The sequence below is a fragment of the Carcharhinus amblyrhynchos genome, chromosome 7 (genome assembly GCF_965287045.1).
Source record: "Carcharhinus amblyrhynchos chromosome 7, sCarAmb.v2.hapA, whole genome shotgun sequence".
NCBI lineage: Eukaryota > Metazoa > Chordata > Chondrichthyes > Carcharhiniformes > Carcharhinidae > Carcharhinus > Carcharhinus amblyrhynchos.
Genome location: NC_137330.1, coordinates 70,826,462 through 70,844,048, shown reverse-complemented (window position 1 = coordinate 70,844,048; position 17,587 = coordinate 70,826,462). Strand labels below are relative to the sequence as shown.

The following is a 17,587-nucleotide window of genomic DNA, read 5'->3' as shown; positions in this document are numbered from 1 at the left end:
AATAGGGACAAATATAGAGCTTGATTCTACTAACTTACATCTATCTCAAGTTGCTGTCAGTATCAGACATTGATAATCTGATTTAGGATTTATCAAGGAGGCAACTGTGCCAAAACAGTTCTTTTCAAACTTTAAGGCTCACGAAGTTCAAACGACACAAATAATAAAGGAGGAAATGCAAGTAAAGATGAGATTAAACTAGATGGACTTGATGGGTGAAGGCTGAAGCATCATAAATGGCCACATTTTGGGCACTTCTTTGCTAATGCAGCATATTTCTACTTTTCTCTGAGTGACATTGTCAATTGGTGCCACATCAACGGTAGTTGTGGGCCCATGCAATACTGGAAAATGGGTTGAAGCCAAAGCCCATTTTACGTAGTACCCTTAAAACAGGTAACAAAAGAATCAGTTCTAATCCAGGTCTTAGTCTTCAAAAGCCAATATTAAAATTACTTTGTCACCCAACCCATTTTCTTATATATTAAACTAATGACATTTTGCCTTCCGTTCCTATTATTTTCTTTTAGTGACTTTATTTTTCTGCTCATTTAGTTATCCGAGAATCAAATGTTGTGCAGTTGGATGTGGACTCTGAGGTAAACTATGTTGTGGGACCAATAAGTTCACACTCTTTAAATACTAAGGAGCCAGTATTTGTTGGAGGAGTGCCAGGTAAACACAATTTTTGAATTTTTTCTTTGCACAAATGGAGGGATATTGCCAACGGATCATTTTGAGCTGGAATTACTTTGGTGAAACTATTGTATTGGGCAGAAGTTTCCCTGTCCTGCATAAACAGGATTCGAAGTAGAGGGACTGGGGGTCAGGAAAATCAGGGTGACCTGTGCGGAGACAATTCCCTGGACATTCCTACCACTGGGAATGTTTCCCAGGGTAGGGTGGGATGTGAATCAGTTGTTCATTCTACAGAGGCGGGTAGACAACCAATTTAAATACGTAAGGCTTGTCCTTGTCAAAGGTGCTGTCAGTTATGCATTTCAGATTTGGTTCTGTTGCCCAGTGCTTAGGCACAGAGGTGAGGCAGGTAAATTAATGTTAAATTGACTCAGTATTTAATTCCCTTAAAAGGATGAATGTGAACCCAACTTGGTTTCATTAAAATTCTACTTTAGGAACAAAAGTAAGAACTCCTGTTAGCATTAACAAAGCAATATATTATGACTGTCCTGTTTCATGTTTACAAAAGCCAAAATTGCTAACTCAAATTAGTTAGATTGCATTGGGGGCTAAAGTAGGAAGCCAATCAAGCTGTTCCAAATTGAATCTATGCTTGTGAAATAACTGCACGATCTCACAAACTGCAGAATGCAGCCTTTCTGCTGCAGTTCAGCAGAAATTTCAAAACACAAGTAGGCCATTCAGCTCCTCAAGCCTTCTCCACCATCCAATAAGATCATGGCAGATCTGTACCCAAACATGATCTGTCTCTGGAATACTTAATACCCTCTCCCCCGCACCCCCCCCCCCCCCCCCCCCCCCGCCAACGTAACTAAAGACAGTATTAAAATCAAGGAAAGTTTGAGCTTTTACTGCTTATGAGACTATTAAGAGATATACTCATTGAATTATGTATCATGGAAAATGGTATAAAAAAGGTAAGCAGATAAAATTGCTACAATTTAAACAGGGGCAGGGAATAAGTATGTGTTGGAACTGCCAAAAACCTCAATTTTAAGAGGTTTAAGATACTTTTTATGCAAAGAATAATCAACACTTAATAACTTAGTAGGATATTGGAAGTTAAATTCTAGCACATACTAAATGATAACTTGATGCTTTTTCCATGAATGAACTGAGACAGTCAAATGGTCACCTACCTCAATACCTACTTTGTCGTGCTGTGAAACAATTTTTGAAAGATACTTTTATTTGTTTATGGGATGTAAGCCATGTCAGAAAGATTGCCCTAATTACCCAATACCTGGTTTCTCTGAACAGATGGTGATGGGCTACATTCAACTGCTGCTGTCCTTGTGATAAAACAGAGCTAGGGAAATTTGAATTGACAGTGTGGCCACCATGTTTCAGTTTGATAAGCATTTTGTAATTATTAATTAAAATTAGTGCAACTTGCGGAATAATTTTGTTTTGTTTTCAGAGTTACTATTCAGCCCAAGGTTGACCATGTACCAGTCATTCACTGGCTGCATAAGAAACTTCAACATCAATGAAACTCCTGTCATTTTCACTAAAGCTGCACTGGTCAGTGGAGGAGTCAGCATCAACTCATGTCCAGCAATCTAGTGCTTGCAAACACCGCTTCTGCAATACATACCCAACAGCCTGAAGGAAAACGGAAGCAATTTCACATTTTCATACTTGGGGGTGCAGTAATTTATCTCAATGGAATCATCTGTGGGCCATTAATTGTTTGCCACTTTCTTCATCACATTGTTTTCCTGTTTGTCCATATACTTATTTTATTTCATGGTTTCTTTCAACGTATTAATTCTAATTAGAACCAACAAAGTTTAAATTCTGGTTTGTTGCTTTAGGCTTGAAAGTGCTAAGAATCCAAATCTGGGTCATCAAAGGGCCAAACTATTAGTTCCAGATAATGAATTGCTGGTCTTAACATGTGCACAGAACAAAGTGGCATCACCATCTCTGATATTAATTTTAAACAGAGTGTTTAGCTAACCACTCTATTTGAAATTAATGCCAGTGATAACAGGGCTGCTTTGTGATGTGCACATGCAAGACAAGCAATGACTCAGATCAGAAGTTTTATTAATCAGAGAGGATCAATTTCATGAACATTAATGTTGCTCAAAAAGAACAAAATAAAAACCATATCATTTTGGACCTACAAGACCTCACATTCCGTCACCTGGGTAACATGGTGCATTTTCCAATTTCCTGCCCAACATGTGCCTCTGTTGCATGACTTACAGGCAACTGTCTAGCTAAATGATTCAAGTTAGTGATTTGGAATGGTCTCCTTGGCTACAAGCAGCAGGGAGTCCCACACTATCCAATTTCCAGCCGAGGTGCCTCAACGGACCTTTGGGTCTAATTAAATTCAAATCGCTCCATAAGGGGAAAGACTTTTTCAGAATGTATTTCCCATAGAGTTTTAAATAGTGACTTGATTGCTGAATGAAAAGAAGATTTGAATGCCCTTTAAATCTGATTTTATATAACTGTAATATCAGTTTCAGTTCATCTACCTATACCTGTATTGTATCATAGTTACGGCAAAAATCCTCAGAACCTATCCAGTATAAAGAACGCATAAGTTACCCATAACTTCTGAAATTATCATATTTAAAAATATACTAAATCAATGTTCACAGGATATAGGAGTGACAACTACTTGTTAATAATATCTTTTCCTTTTACTCTTCAGTTTGTATCTCAAAGCTGCATTCTGTGGTATATATGAAAACTGGGTTAAATGGATAGCTCTTTGAATGTTGATAATAGTCATTAATCTGCAAATTAAGATTTAAAGGATTTGTTCTGGTCATGAATCAGTCACAGAATTAACAGGCTTTTGGAACCCAAATGCTAAATTAACATCTGCCAATTAGCATTCAATGCATACATTGTGTAGTCAGAGATTTTCTTACTTTGTCATAGTTAACATTCACTTGTGATTTTGGATATCAGGATGAGAGGGATTTCAAACACATTTTACCCACCGCTGTTGTCATTTCAGCCCAGCCATCAGTTAACAGGAAATGGAGTGCTGTGGGGTCCTCTTGTGGTAGTGCTGCAACATGACACTGTCATAATTTCGTCATTTTCCAATAGTGCGTTTGAGATTAAAATATATTTGTCAGTTTCAGCCATCCAAAAACATTAACAGTAAAGTATTCAAAATTTCCAAAATTATATAACCCACGTTATTTCCAATTACATGTCTTTGGTGATTTTTCCACCACACCCAGTCATCACACTGAGAATGCATGCATGCACTGAACATAGTCACCCGTACGACCAGAGTAGAGATTTTTGGAAGCAAAATCCCGATGGAGACAGCACAAATGGTGATATTCACCATTGCTCCAGTTACAGCTGGAGTTTAGAAGAAGCCCTATGGAAATATACTGACAGCAATGACAACTTTCTTATTAAATAGACAGGATAGATTGCACAGCCTGGCCATATGCTCTAATGAAATATTTGATATCATCCTCTAAATAAAACCTAATTGTCACAGGCTTCCTTTAATATACTAATATTTTTATTTGAATATAGAAATATCATTAATACTTGCAACTGTATTTGTGATGCTGTACAATTCACCAGAGGGAATTTATTTTATAAGAGAGCTGCAAATCCATTAGTTGACCCTTCAATTGTTGTATTAACAACAATCTCTAAACTTTGAGTTGCAGCAAATACTTGCTCAATTCTGGATGTACTGAATATTATTTTAAACTCATGGGTGATCAGTATATAACCATATGTCATGATGGATATGGATTAAGTATAGCCAAATAATTAAACCATAACAATTCATTACCTTAAATATTATGATAGATTTTGTGCTTTTAGGATACAATTATAAAGAACTAAAATAAGAAATCAGTAAATCCAAGAAATAATAGCCTTCATACTCCCAGCTCACCAGCCTGTCTCATCATTAGCATTGTTAATATTCTAATCTTGTATCTTAAGTAGCACTACACATGGTTCAAGTGCAGGCAATCTGTAACCAAATCACAAATTGGCTTGTAAGAATGTCTGTGTTTTGCCCTTTCTATAGCCACGTAACTAAAGTGAGCCTGTCACTAACATACTGTATTCACTGGGGAGGTAACTGTCAGAATGAAAGCAACCAGAGACTAATCCTGCTGCAATAGGAAGTTTGTCACACAAGCAGAAAAAAGACTGAAAATATGCTGAGTGGCATGGAGAACCAATTTTGAGGAAAAGAACACATATATACTTCAAGGCCTGATGATGGCACTGATGTTGGATTCCTACAATGAGATTCTTGAGAGCAGTCAATCAATTTTATCTCACTGTTCAAAAGCAACCCATCAACTGAGTATTACTGCCCTTTCTTCCCTCACCTTTTGCATGTAACTGTTAAGATGTACACATCAATATCCGGCCAGCTTTTCTCTGTGCTTAATGAAAACTGTATTTGGGCACTTGGTAAATATACATACATACATCTACAGTAATGCTTTGAAATGTTGTCTCAATGTAGTTACTTCCAACACTGATCTAATAAATTGCAGAACTTAAGTTTCAAATAGATTATTGTGAATTTTGAGTTTATAAAAATTGTGCAACAAAGGAATTGCAAGTATTTCTGAATTATTCTTTGGAAAATAAAGATTCATTTGTTAAATTGTGAGTTCATTAATGTCCTTTAGGGAACAAAATCTGTCATTCTTACCTGGTCTGGCTTACATGTGACTCTAGACCGACAGCAATGTGGTTGTTTTTTAAATGCCCTCAGGGATGAGCAACAAATACAGGCCCAACCAGCGATGCCAACATCCCATGAACGAGTAAAACAAAAATTCAAAGACCACTATCAACTTCCCATTCTCTCACAATGACCTTTTTCCCATCCATTACTAGACTGGGTGGGCCTCATAAGTATTACTCCAGTGTCATGTGATCAAAGCTGAGTTTTAGTAACTCCATCCCTATTACTACGGATCCCATCAGAACCATCAATTGTCAGCCAATATGAGAACCAGGCTTTGGAACTAGTTGCAAGTCATGAAGCAGTCAAAGTACTTAAACTGTTCCAGCATCCAAGTTCACCTGTAACAACCTTCTGGATGTTTGACTACAAAAAAGCTTGCGGTCTGCAGGGAATCCCTGCAAGACGTTCACTTCAACTTTAAATTGTCAAATTCATTCAAATAAACCACCGGTTTGTGAGGTGACAGACAAGAAATTATAAATCAGAAACTGAATTAACTGCAATCTGTAGAAGTGCATAATCTTTATCTGTATTCTGTATGTGTGTGTGTGTGTGTGTGTGTGCACACGTAAGACCAAGTGTGTGATGTTGAGTTTATTTCAATTAAGTGTGGGAGAATAAATAACTTCATTTTAAACTCATGAAAGCTTGTGAATTATTTAATTGGAATGTATATTCCATGGCTAAAAAAAGACAGACCTCTTCCATTACAAAACATATGGAAAAAACAAATACAGTCTGTGACGCAAGGATGAGAATTTTAAAATTGACAGGGAATCATTTTTGTCAATCTCTCCTTAACTCCAACATATCCTGATCTTCTGCTCTACCTGCTCCACTCTCCTATCCCATCATATGATGCATCGCATTTCGACCCCACTTCAACTTTAAAGAAGTCATACAAACTTGAAACATTAACTCTGTTTCTCTCTCCACGGATGCTGCCAAATCTGCTGAGTGCATCTAACATTTCACACACATTTTCCAGTATTTTGTTTTATTTGATTTCCAGCATCTGCAGTATTTGGCTGATATTTGAGGGAGCCAATATAGATTAGTGAACAAAGGCTAGAAATACTTTCGTGTCAAGTGCAATATTTCTGACTCCAACTGACTGAGTTCAACCTTTGCTGCACTGTGTTAATCTGCACAAAGGACCTCACTTTTGCAGCTGGACACAAGGCAAACACAGTTCTCTAGTCAAAGGAATGTGGATAAGTCTTTTGTCCACTTCCTATCAAGAGTGCATATCTGAGGGAGTTACCAAGCTACCTATCAACTACACCTCCAATACCTGCAAAGAATAGATTGACAGCTGACAGTTGACAAAAGTTCCATCCGAAAGTCCTAGTAAGGCTCAAAACCAGGACCTGTCTCGACAAATTTGGGATGGGGCCTATTCCTCTACCCGTGCTTCTGTCATTGAGGCAGGATTCCCAGAAGTTTGGGGCCAAGATGTGTAAAATGTAGTGTCCATTTGTGCCCTGAGCTTGAAGAAGTCACTAAATCATCTAATAATTACAGAAATAATAGGAATCTGAAGTTAATTTGTCATCAGACGTTTTACTGACACAAATAGACTAGCAACCTCAAATGAGAGTCACCAGTTATGAAACAACTTTTCAGAACGCAACGAAGAAATGAAGAGCCTTGGCGTCTGGCACCAACTTCAAGATTTCATCTGCTGAAACTGAATCACAGGTGCTGGTGCGATGAACTCTTAGGAAGCCTGTCCACATTGTAAGTTTGAAGGTCTTCCCATGGTTACATAGACATCAATAGGCACATTAGTAATTGTCAGGCAGTGACTCCCATTGCATCTCCTAAGTTGCCTGTGTGACATAATCATTGTTGTTAATATACATTGCTATTGTCACAAAATATAAACTGGTCTAAAACTTTCTAAGATCCTGCTGGTCAACCTTATAATGAACATTCAAATTGCATTAGGGGTAAATTAAGGGGAATGTCAGAATTATTTTCTTCTTACTTCATCCTTTATAATTGGTTACAAAGCTTATGACTAAAGGTGAACATATTTCAGTGTTTTTAGTTTCTCAAATTGTTTAGTTTACTGTTGGAATGCCTTTATGAAAATGAATTCCAAGAACCTTACATTATAACATAAAAATGAACAAGAAAACCATTAAAGATAGGGAAGATTGTTAATCAGAGCTGACAAGTTATTTCATCTGAATGTGAGAAAAAAAATAAATTTGAATGAGTATTTCAAACACAAAAGGTGATAATAATAATGAAGTGCCAACATGGAATTGGTAGAAGAATCATTAGAAAAATTACTGATGGAACAAGAATTTTTAGTTTGGTCAGTGTCTGATATGTGTAGAAATCTATTACCATTGGCTGCATTTTTCAGTGTACTGGGGTCTCCATCTTCCCAGTGAAAATGTCGAGGATGTTCCTGTCCTGCAGGAAATTCATGACTGTTAGCTGGTCGATTCAATCAAATGATCAACTATTTGGCCAGATCATAGAATCCCTACAGTGCAGGAGGAGGACATTTGGCCCATTGAGTTTGCATCCAACTCTGACAGATCATCTCACCCATGCCTTATCCCCATAGCCCTACCTATTTACCCTGCTAATCCCCCTAATCTACACATTTTGGGATACTAAGGGGCAACTTAGCATGGTCAATCACCTAACCTGCACATCTTTGGACTGTGGGAGGAAACCGGAGCACATAGACACGGGGGGAATGTGAAACCTCCACACAGACAGTTACCCAAGGATGGAACTGAAAATGGATCTCTGGCACTGTGAAACAGCAGCGCTAACCACATTGTCACCATGCTGCCCGCACGGTGCTTATGGATGCTTCATCATCCTAGGAATGGTGGCCATTCAATTGGCCTATGAATGGGCTGGTCCCTGAGCAATCTGTCAATGTCATTTGGTGACTGTCTTATTGGCAAAATATAGCTTAACTGATGGTGAGGAGATCAGCTAGCTACCATTCCCGCCCCCACCCCCCCACCACCCACCTCTCCCCGACCCCCATGCCACACCTCCCCACCCCTCAGAACCTTCTCTTTCCTTGCTGCCTCTGCAAACTGTCCTTGAGGTGGCTGTGGTGGGGAAGAGATTTACTTCTGCAGCAGCTTTCATCAATGTTCATCCGTCTATAACAGCTCTGGACTGCCAGAGACAAACAGAAAAATAAACATCAACTTCTGCTGGAGGACCATCAACTCAGTGAAAGGTGCTCTTCGATATGCCCATAACTCATTGGTCTTCGAGTGCCAAGAAGTAAGTTTTCAAAACTAGCACAGAAAGGCCATTGACTAAGGCCTTCCCACCAGAATATACTGAGGGACTGGAACCCCTATAAAACCCTTCAACCAGTGAGTGTTTGACGTGAAATGTAAATTTACATTGTAAATAAAACCTGAAAGTGGGTGTCGTTTATAGGCCCCCAAATAATGATCTGGAGGTGGGGCGGGCTGTTAACGTGCAAATAAATGCGGCATGCAGGAATGGAACGGCGATAATTATGGGGGATTTCAATCTACATATTGATTGGTCAACCCATGTTGGACGCGGTGGGCTTGAGGAAGAGTTCTTGGAATGCTGCCGGGATGGTTTCCTCGAACAGTGTGTTGGAGCCGACGAGGGAGCGAGCTTTCTTGGATCTGGTGTTATGTAATGAGGCGGGTAGAATTAGGGACCTTGTGGTGAAGGATCCTCTTGGGAAGAGTGATCATTGTATGGTGGAGTTTCTGATGCAGATGGAGGAGGAGAAAATGGGTTCCTGGACATGTGTCCTTTGTTTGAACAGAGGGAAGTACGGTAGGATGAGAGAGGAATTGGCGAATGTTGATTGGGGGAGTGCGTTGGAAGGTAGGTCTGCTGAGGAACAGTGGAGGATCTTTAAGGAGATCTTTCTTGGTGCTCAGCAGAAATTTATTCCGATGGTTAAAAAGGATCATAGGAGGAGAAATAATCAGCCGTGGATAACGAAGGAGGTGAAGGAAAGTGTTAAATTAAAAGCGGATGCGTTTAGAATAGCTAAGAGTAGTGGGCGAGAAGAGGATTGGGAGAGGTTTAAATGTCAACAAAGAATGACAAAGAAATTGATAAAGAAGGGTAGGATAAACTATGAAGCTGGGCTTGCGCTTAATATAAAAAAGGATAGCAAGAGTTTTTATAAATATATAAAAAGGAAGAGGCTGGCTAGGGTGAACGTTGGACCCTTAGAGGATGAGAGGGGGGACTTAGTCGTAGGGGATGGGGAAATGGCAGAGGCCTTGAATAATTTTTTTGTTTTGGTCTTCAGGGAGGAGGACGTGAATAATTTGCCGGGTGTTAGCGATGGAAAGATGGTAGGAGTGGAGGGCCTGAATGACATTATTGTTACTAGAGAGGCAGTGCTCAACAGACTGGAGGGACTGATTGTGGACAAGTCCCCAGGACCGGATGGAATGCATCCAAGGGTTCTGAAAGAAATGGCAGAGGTGATAGTGGATGCCTTGGTGATTATTTTCCAAACATCGCTGGATTCCGGGGAAGTGCCGGAAGATTGGAAAACGGCTAATGTTACGCCGTTGTTTAAGAAGGGTGGCAGGCAAAAGGCGGGGAATTATAGGCCGGTTAGTTTAACGTCTGTTGTAGGTAAAATGTTAGAATCCGTGATCAAGGAGAAAATAGCAAGGCACCTTGAGGAGAATTGTTTGATAGAGCAGATGAGTACGGTTTCGTTAAGGGGAAGTCGTGTCTGACGAATTTATTGGAGTTCTATGAGGATGTGTCTAGGGTGGTGGATAGAGGAGAGTCGGTGGATGTGGTGTTTCTTGATTTTCAGAAGGCGTTTGATAAGGTGCCTCACAAGAGGTTATTACAGAAGGTCGGGGGGCATGGAGTTGGGGGTAGGGTGTTAGCGTGGATAGAGGATTGGCTGTCAAATAGGAGGCAGAGAGTGGGGGTCAATGGGTGCTATTTGGATTGGCGGTTGGTGACTAGTGGAGTGCCCCAGGGGTCGGTGCTGGGGCCTCAGCTATTTACCATTTATATAGATGATCTGGAGGAGGGAACCGAGTGTATGGTGTCGAAATTTGCTGATGACACCAAGATTGGTGGAATGGCAAATTGTGCGGAGGGTGTGGAGAGTCTGCAGAAGGATCTAGATAGGCTGGGCGAATGGGCCAGGAACTGGCAAATGGAATTTAATGTTGGCAAAAGTGAGGTTGTCCACTTTGGTAGGAATAATTGTAGGAAGGACTATTACTTACGTGGCGAAAAACTGCAGCACGCGACGGTGCAGAGGGGCCTCGGCGTCCTTGTGCATGAGTCACAAAAACCCAGCTTGCAGGTGCAGCAGGTGGTCAGGAAGGCTAATGGGATGCTGGCCTTCATAGCAAGGGGGATTGAATATAAAAGTAGGGAGGTCTTGCTGCAGCTGTATAGGGCACTGGTGAGGCCGCAGCTGGAGTACTGTGTGCAGTTTTGGTCGCCGCACTTACGCAAGGATATTTTGGCCTTGGAGGGAGTGCAGAGGAGGTTTACTAGGCTGATACCGGAGTTGAGGGGGTTGAACTATGAGGGGAGGCTGAATAAACTAGGCTTGTACTCGTTAGAGTTTAGAAGAATGAGAGGAGATCTCATTGAGACATATAAGATGATGAATGGGATGGACAGGATAGAGGTGGAGAGGCTCTTCCCACTCAGAAAGGACAGTAGGACTAGAGGGCACAGCCTCAAGATAAAGTGGGGGGGGCGGTTTAGAACGGAGTTGAGGAGGAACTTCTTCACTCAAAGGATGGTGAATCTCTGGAATTCTCTGCCCGTTGAAATGGTGGAGGCTGCCTCGCTAAATATTTTTAAGACGCGGGTTGATGGGTTTTTGATAAGAGAGGGGATTAAGGGTTATGGGGAGAGGGCGGGGATGTGGAACTGAGACACGACAGATCAGCCATGATCTTATTGAATGGCGGGGCAGGCTCGAGGGGCTAGATGGCCTACTCCTGCTCCTATTTCTTATGTTCTTATGTTCTTATGAAAGGGCAAGTGTAGTGAGGCATTTCATGCACAGTACTGAAGGAAACTGATCTGTATTGTACTTCATGTAATGTCAAATTTGAACTGTAACAAATTTTGTGAATAAAAGGGAGAAAATGATCCAATATGAAGTGAACACCCCCTTCCCAGAGGAATATATCCCAGTTAACTAATTCTTAAGAGTTTAAGTGTAGGTGGTAGAGAGACTCCAAAACATGCACAGTGCTAACTGCAGTTTAAGCAGTTAAAACTTACTACTGTTCCTTCCTGTTACATGTCTATCTGGGACTTTCTATCCACTACAGTATAGGCTGCAGGGTTATCTGGAGGTGCCTGATAAAAATCCATATTCTTACTGACAAGGCTACCACTCGAGATTCAATTCCAGAGTCGGTCTGGTAACAGTAATAACTTTGCAACACCCGATCTGACAGGTTCAGGGATCCAGTTACCAACTCCAGCATAGAGTAATCTAGTTCCCAATTTCCCTTGCCAGACACATCATTTTGATGCTTCATTTGAAAGAGTCTCCACAAAGGACTTGAAGTAAAAAGGGGGAAAATTCATTTCAATTATGTGGAAATTATGTGGGGAAAAGGGTGAAAGTCTTCCCTGAAAAATAGAGTACAGTTATAACATAAGTTCGGGCTGCCTGTTAACACAACAGGTTGAAACAAAGATCCCACTGAAGTACGGTTTCTTCCCTATTTACCACCAATGCATCTAAGGGCGCGAACTCTTTGGACCCCAGAGGCAGTAGAATAGCAACTATTATGTCAGACATGCTCTGTGGGCTTCAATGAAGCAGCAGAAACCCATTTTTTTTTAGCTCTGAATTTTGAGTGTAAGATACATTGGCAAACCAGAATAGGGAATAAGAAGTCTATGTAAAACCTGAATAGTTTTACAGATGCTGCATTATGGAGGAAGAAACAACTTCCAGAGCTAAACAGTGAAAGATTAATGGATATTCTTTACATTAATGAGGGACAGATATCAACAAGTTCAATTTATAGGAAGGATCTTACATTTATACAATGCTTTTCACAAGCTCAGGGTGTTGTGCTTTCCTAGCAGTTAGATTGTTTTGAAGTGTAGTTAGTGTTGTATTGCAGGAAAGCACAGTAGTAAAATTGCACACAGCAAGGTTTCACAGACAGCAACAAGATAATCAATCTTAGTCATGTTGGTTGAAGGATAAATATTGGTCATGAAATACCAAGAGAGTCCACCTACTCTTCTTCAAATAGTACCATGAGATATTTTGCATCCAACTGAGTGGGAAGACTGAGCCTGAGATTAATATCTCATCCAAAAGATAAAATGATGGAATAAACTGTTACCTCACACAATGGACTTGAACTTGAAAGGGATAAAGGCTTAATGCCAAAGCATGTGGGAAAAAGGACACATAGCTGTGTGGATCCTAAGCGTGAAATTTATATGATGGGCCAATCTGAATAGTATACGCCTGTTTTAAGTCTTCATTAAGGTTAACATTCTTCTATTTCTGATATTCTATTGTTTAAAAACTGCTCAAACAGTACATGTAATGGCATAGTGGTACTTGTCACTGGATTAGTAATCCAGAGACCCAGCGGAGTGCTCTGAGGGGACCTGGGTCTGAATCCCATCACGACAGGCAGTGAAATTTGTATTCAATAAAAATCTGGAATTGAAAGTCTTAATGACAATCGTTATCAATTGTCATAAAAACCTATCTGGTTCACTAATACCCTTTAGGGCAGGAAATCTGCTGTCCTTATCCAGTCTGACCTACATGTGACTCCAGAGCCACAGCAATGTGACTGACTCTAAAATGCCTTCAGGGATGGGCAATGCACCTAACTAGCACATATTCTGGGGACTGCGGGAAGAAAGTGGAGCATTCAGAGAAGCTCATACAAACATGGGGAGGACGTGCAGACTCTGTACAGACATTGTTCCATGCTGGGAATGGAATTCTGCCATTCTGCTGCCTTTACTGGGTGCTTAATTCGCAAATCTTTAGGAAAATCATTGGGAGGTTAAGGGTGAAGTGGTGTTTTCATAAAGCTAACAGGGAAACTGCAGAAATCAACTGGCAACCTGTGGTAATTTGCAATTCATGGGGTTATCTTCTCCACACCATAAGTCGTTGGCTGTTTGAGCATTATTAACACTGTGTTTTGTTCAGCCCTAAAAGGTGGGATATGTCCTTTATATGCCTGACACTAGATTTCTGTTCTACTCAGAACTCGGTGACGACACAAGATTCCCAGAAGACAATAGCAAAAAAAAACCTTAGGGATGTCCCCAAAGCCTTCGTGGAGAGGTCAAACAGTCCTGCCAAGTTTTGGGATCCCTAGCTTGTGACTGACCAAATTGGAATAGGTTCATTAGGGAAGGCACAAACACAGGAATCAGTCCCACCGCCTGCACTCTCTAAATATGTTAAATGTAACTACTTAAATACCAAAACCTAGAGGGTGGTGGGAATCTGGAACTCACTATCTGTAAGAGTAATAGAGGCAGGAATCCTTACAACATTCAATGAGCATTTTGATGAGCTCTTGGAATGCCTTTGCTTACAAGGCCAGAGGCCAAATGCTGGAAAATGAAATTAGAATTGATAGGTTCTTAATGGCCAGAGTAGGCACGATGGACTGAAGGGGCTCTTTCCATGCTGCAAAACTCAATAACTAAACCCCATCACAGCCAGAGCAGCGTGGAAGAATGGCCGTACTGTGAACAGACGCCTGCATTTGGGTGAAACTTTAAACTTTCCCAGCTGACACTTGGTGCGTACAATTTCGAAGAAGAGTTTTATCCCAGTCCTAGCCAATATCTTTTCCCCAATCAATATCATAACAGAACATTATCACACTGCTGATTGTGGGATTTTGCTGCTAAGTGGTTGCCGTTTCCTACATTACAATCCACGCCCAGACTTGAAAAACACTGGCTGTCGAGCATTTTGAGATGTCCTGTGGCCTGACAGGCTATCTATAAATTTCAGTCTTCCTACGCATTGGAAAGGAGTTTCCAAGGCCCTCTTCCAGACTTTGGAAGCCGATTTCATTGAAAACGTATGGTGGCTGGCTGCAGACTGCAACTACCAGCCTAAGGCTCTCAGGGGCAGCATCAGCCCAGTGAAGTCAGGAAGTGTTGTCGGTGAAAAGCGTGCGGTTGATGTGCACGCAGTATCTTACCGTCCGTGGCGGGGCGATGGAAATATCTCAGCACAAGCCTCCCAGTCCGAGGTGGAGCCCAGGCGCTGCTGCACGGCTCCCGCTTCACCCTGCCGCTCCCCCGACATCAAACAGTCCCCCGCCTCCAGGAACCTCCGGGACTGCACAGCAGTCAACTCACCCGTCATAATGTTAACTTCCGAGCTGTTGGCCATGGAGAGAGAGGGAGAGAAAGGAGCAGTAAGTGTAGAAGAACTATCAACTTCAACAGCCTAATAAACAATCAAACAGGGTGGCTAGCCCAGAACCCCTAAATAGTAATTAACATCAGCAAATGGTGCAGACATTCAGCGGCTCCGAACGTAAAGGTGGTGTCCCTTCATCAAAACTAGATGGGCCAGCGTCTAACAGAGAAACAAAAAAACTAAATGGAGGCAGAGAGAAAATACACAACCTCCGACTTCTGAGAGAGAAAACTGATATCTCAGCAGCCGCAGCAAGGTTTACTGAGAGCTTCCAGCATCTTCAACCTTCGTTCCAGATTTCCGGCAGTTTAAATACTTTTTTTGTTAAATATTTAGTAACAAATATATTTATAAAAATCCTTCAGTAGACCCGAAATAACATTAATAAACGGAACTGTCATCTTTTGCGCTCCGAAAAACTACAAGTGTTTGTTAATATACCCAACGAATCGTCTCAGTATTAGCTGCCTTGCTTCATGTGACTGATATATTTGCGTGAATGTGGAAGACCTGCTCTAAGAATCTAGATCGCACTGTTTCTATTACCATAAGAGAGTCCTCTCCGTCAATGTACGGGGTTTAATAATGAACAGCCACGCCGATGCTCCTAGTTACAGTAATCAGTCTTTGGTTGAAATGTTTCCCTTTTGCGTCGGCGCCGGGAGCACAGCAGCGGCGCCCAGTGTCACAAAGACACTCTGTTGATGCGTTATCACCAGCGCCAGTAACAGGCCATCAGGTCAGCTGGGAGTGGCACACACCAGCACAACACACCGGTGTATGTATGTCTGCCTATACATATGCATATATGTATGTATATATGTCTATACATATGTATGTATGTCTATACATGTGTTTGTGTATATGTCTGTACATGTGTATGTATGTCTACATGTGTGCATATATGTACGTTTTTTAATATTTACGTGTGTATGTATGTCCGTCTACACAGCTAGGAGAACCCTTCATCGTTGTTGACAAACACCAATTCACACTCACAATCAGCAGAATGGCAGCTGAGAAGCACAAGTGACATTGTGTCATCTGGCAAGCAAGAATAGGATGGAAATGATAGCATAGCATTGGCCAGAAAACCAGAGGGCTCTTCATCAAAAACACCAATGTACACGTAGGCAGGAAAATTGTATCTATATCTGTTCAATCAATACCCAAGATTTGTTCTGGGAGTGGAGGGGGCTTAATGATAATGTTAATTTATATAGCTTAATTCCTGAATATCTCAATATTTACGTATTGTGGCTGTGGTTTACGAATATAGGCAGTAAGAGCAGGAGTAGGCCATTCAGCACCTCCAGCTTGCTCCGCCATTCAATAGGATTATGCTTGATCTGTTTGTGTTGATTTCCACTTGTGATTCCCTTCCCAACAAGAATCTACCGCTGCCTTAAAAGTGTTTAATAACCCCAATTCCACCACCTTCTGAGGCAGAGTTCCAAAGTTGCACAATCATCTGAGAGGAAAAAAATCTCCCCATTCTATCCTTTTAAGGACGACTCTAATTTTAAAGCAGTGCCCCCTAGTCCTGGACTCACCCACAAGAGGAAACATCCAGTCAACATCCACTTTGTCAAGATTATTCAATCAAGCCACCCCTCACTGGTCTAAACTCCAGAGGAAACAAGCCCAGCTTGCCAACATTTCCTCCCTCATAAGACAATTCCAGGTATCAATCTGGTAAATCTCCCCTGAATAGTGGCCAACACATTTACATCCTTCCTTAAATAAGGAGACAGAAACAGTGTTCTACATTCGAGGTGTGGGGCAGGATTCTCCTGTTTAAATGCCCACGCCATCATTAACATGCTTTCCAAACATAAATATAAAAGTCCTTTGATATACACAAAATAATCGGAGTAAAATGAACTAACAATACTTTCACAATCCCAAAAGTTAATATACCCAAGGCTATTGTTCCACTATCAGTTTCTTTGCATCATTTTAATGATATATTTGTGTGAAGTGCAAGATTTGCTGTAATATTCTACGTTGGTAGTTCCTGGGCTGAGTGTTTCAGGTGGGACTCATTCATCTGAAAGATGTAAGTAAGCGCATCTCGGAGAACCCATTTTTAAAGGGCACCCCAGTCTCCATGGTTAGAGATAAGCCCTCATCCAAAAAATGAAATTGTGATCACTCCCTGCCACTGACCAGGGGAACACCATCAACCACTCAGCAAAAAGAGGCATCTTTCCCTCCAGCAACAATAATGGGTAACCCCTTCCCACACCATCAGGTCCCCCTTACATCCACCCCCACTCAGCCCTCATTCAGTCCCCCTCCCCTTCACTCAGCCCTGTCCACTCTCAGACCCCCCCACTCAGCCCTCTCCTCTGACCCCTACTCAGCTTGCCTCTCTCAGACCCTAGTCAGCCCCATTCCCTTCAATCTCCACTCAGCCCAACTCTCAGATCATTCACTCAGACCTACACCACATCCCTCTCCAACCCCCTACCATTTAGGCATGAGGAGACCCACTCAACCTCTCATCAGTCTCTCCTCCCCCTCAGACCCTGCACTCATCCCCTTCAGATGCCCCACACAGCATCCCCCCCCCCCCCCACCACCACCACCACTCATGTGAAGCACAGATTTCCCTTTGTCAGAAGTTGCAAGGATGAGCAGACAGCTTTGAAATCCTTCTGACAGAAAAAAAGTCAATTTCGTGAGGGGTGGGGTGGGAGTGGAATAGATGGTTCCACTCTACACAGGTATGCACT

The 17,587-nt window shown here is 41.5% G+C and overlaps 1 protein-coding gene across 1 annotated transcript in view; it reads left to right on the top strand.

Annotated features, from left to right (window-relative positions):
- lama4 (laminin, alpha 4) overlaps positions 1 to 5,238 on the top strand; it is a 131,051-nt gene extending 125,813 nt beyond the window's left edge. The window contains exons 39-40 of the mRNA XM_080192570.1: positions 556 to 675; positions 2,123 to 5,238. Coding sequence (XP_080048696.1) covers positions 556 to 675; positions 2,123 to 2,268 — 266 coding nt within the window. The 3' untranslated portion in view covers positions 2,269 to 5,238. The remainder of the gene's footprint in view (positions 1 to 555; positions 676 to 2,122) is intronic.
- The last annotated feature ends 12,349 nt before the right edge of the window (positions 5,239 to 17,587 follow it).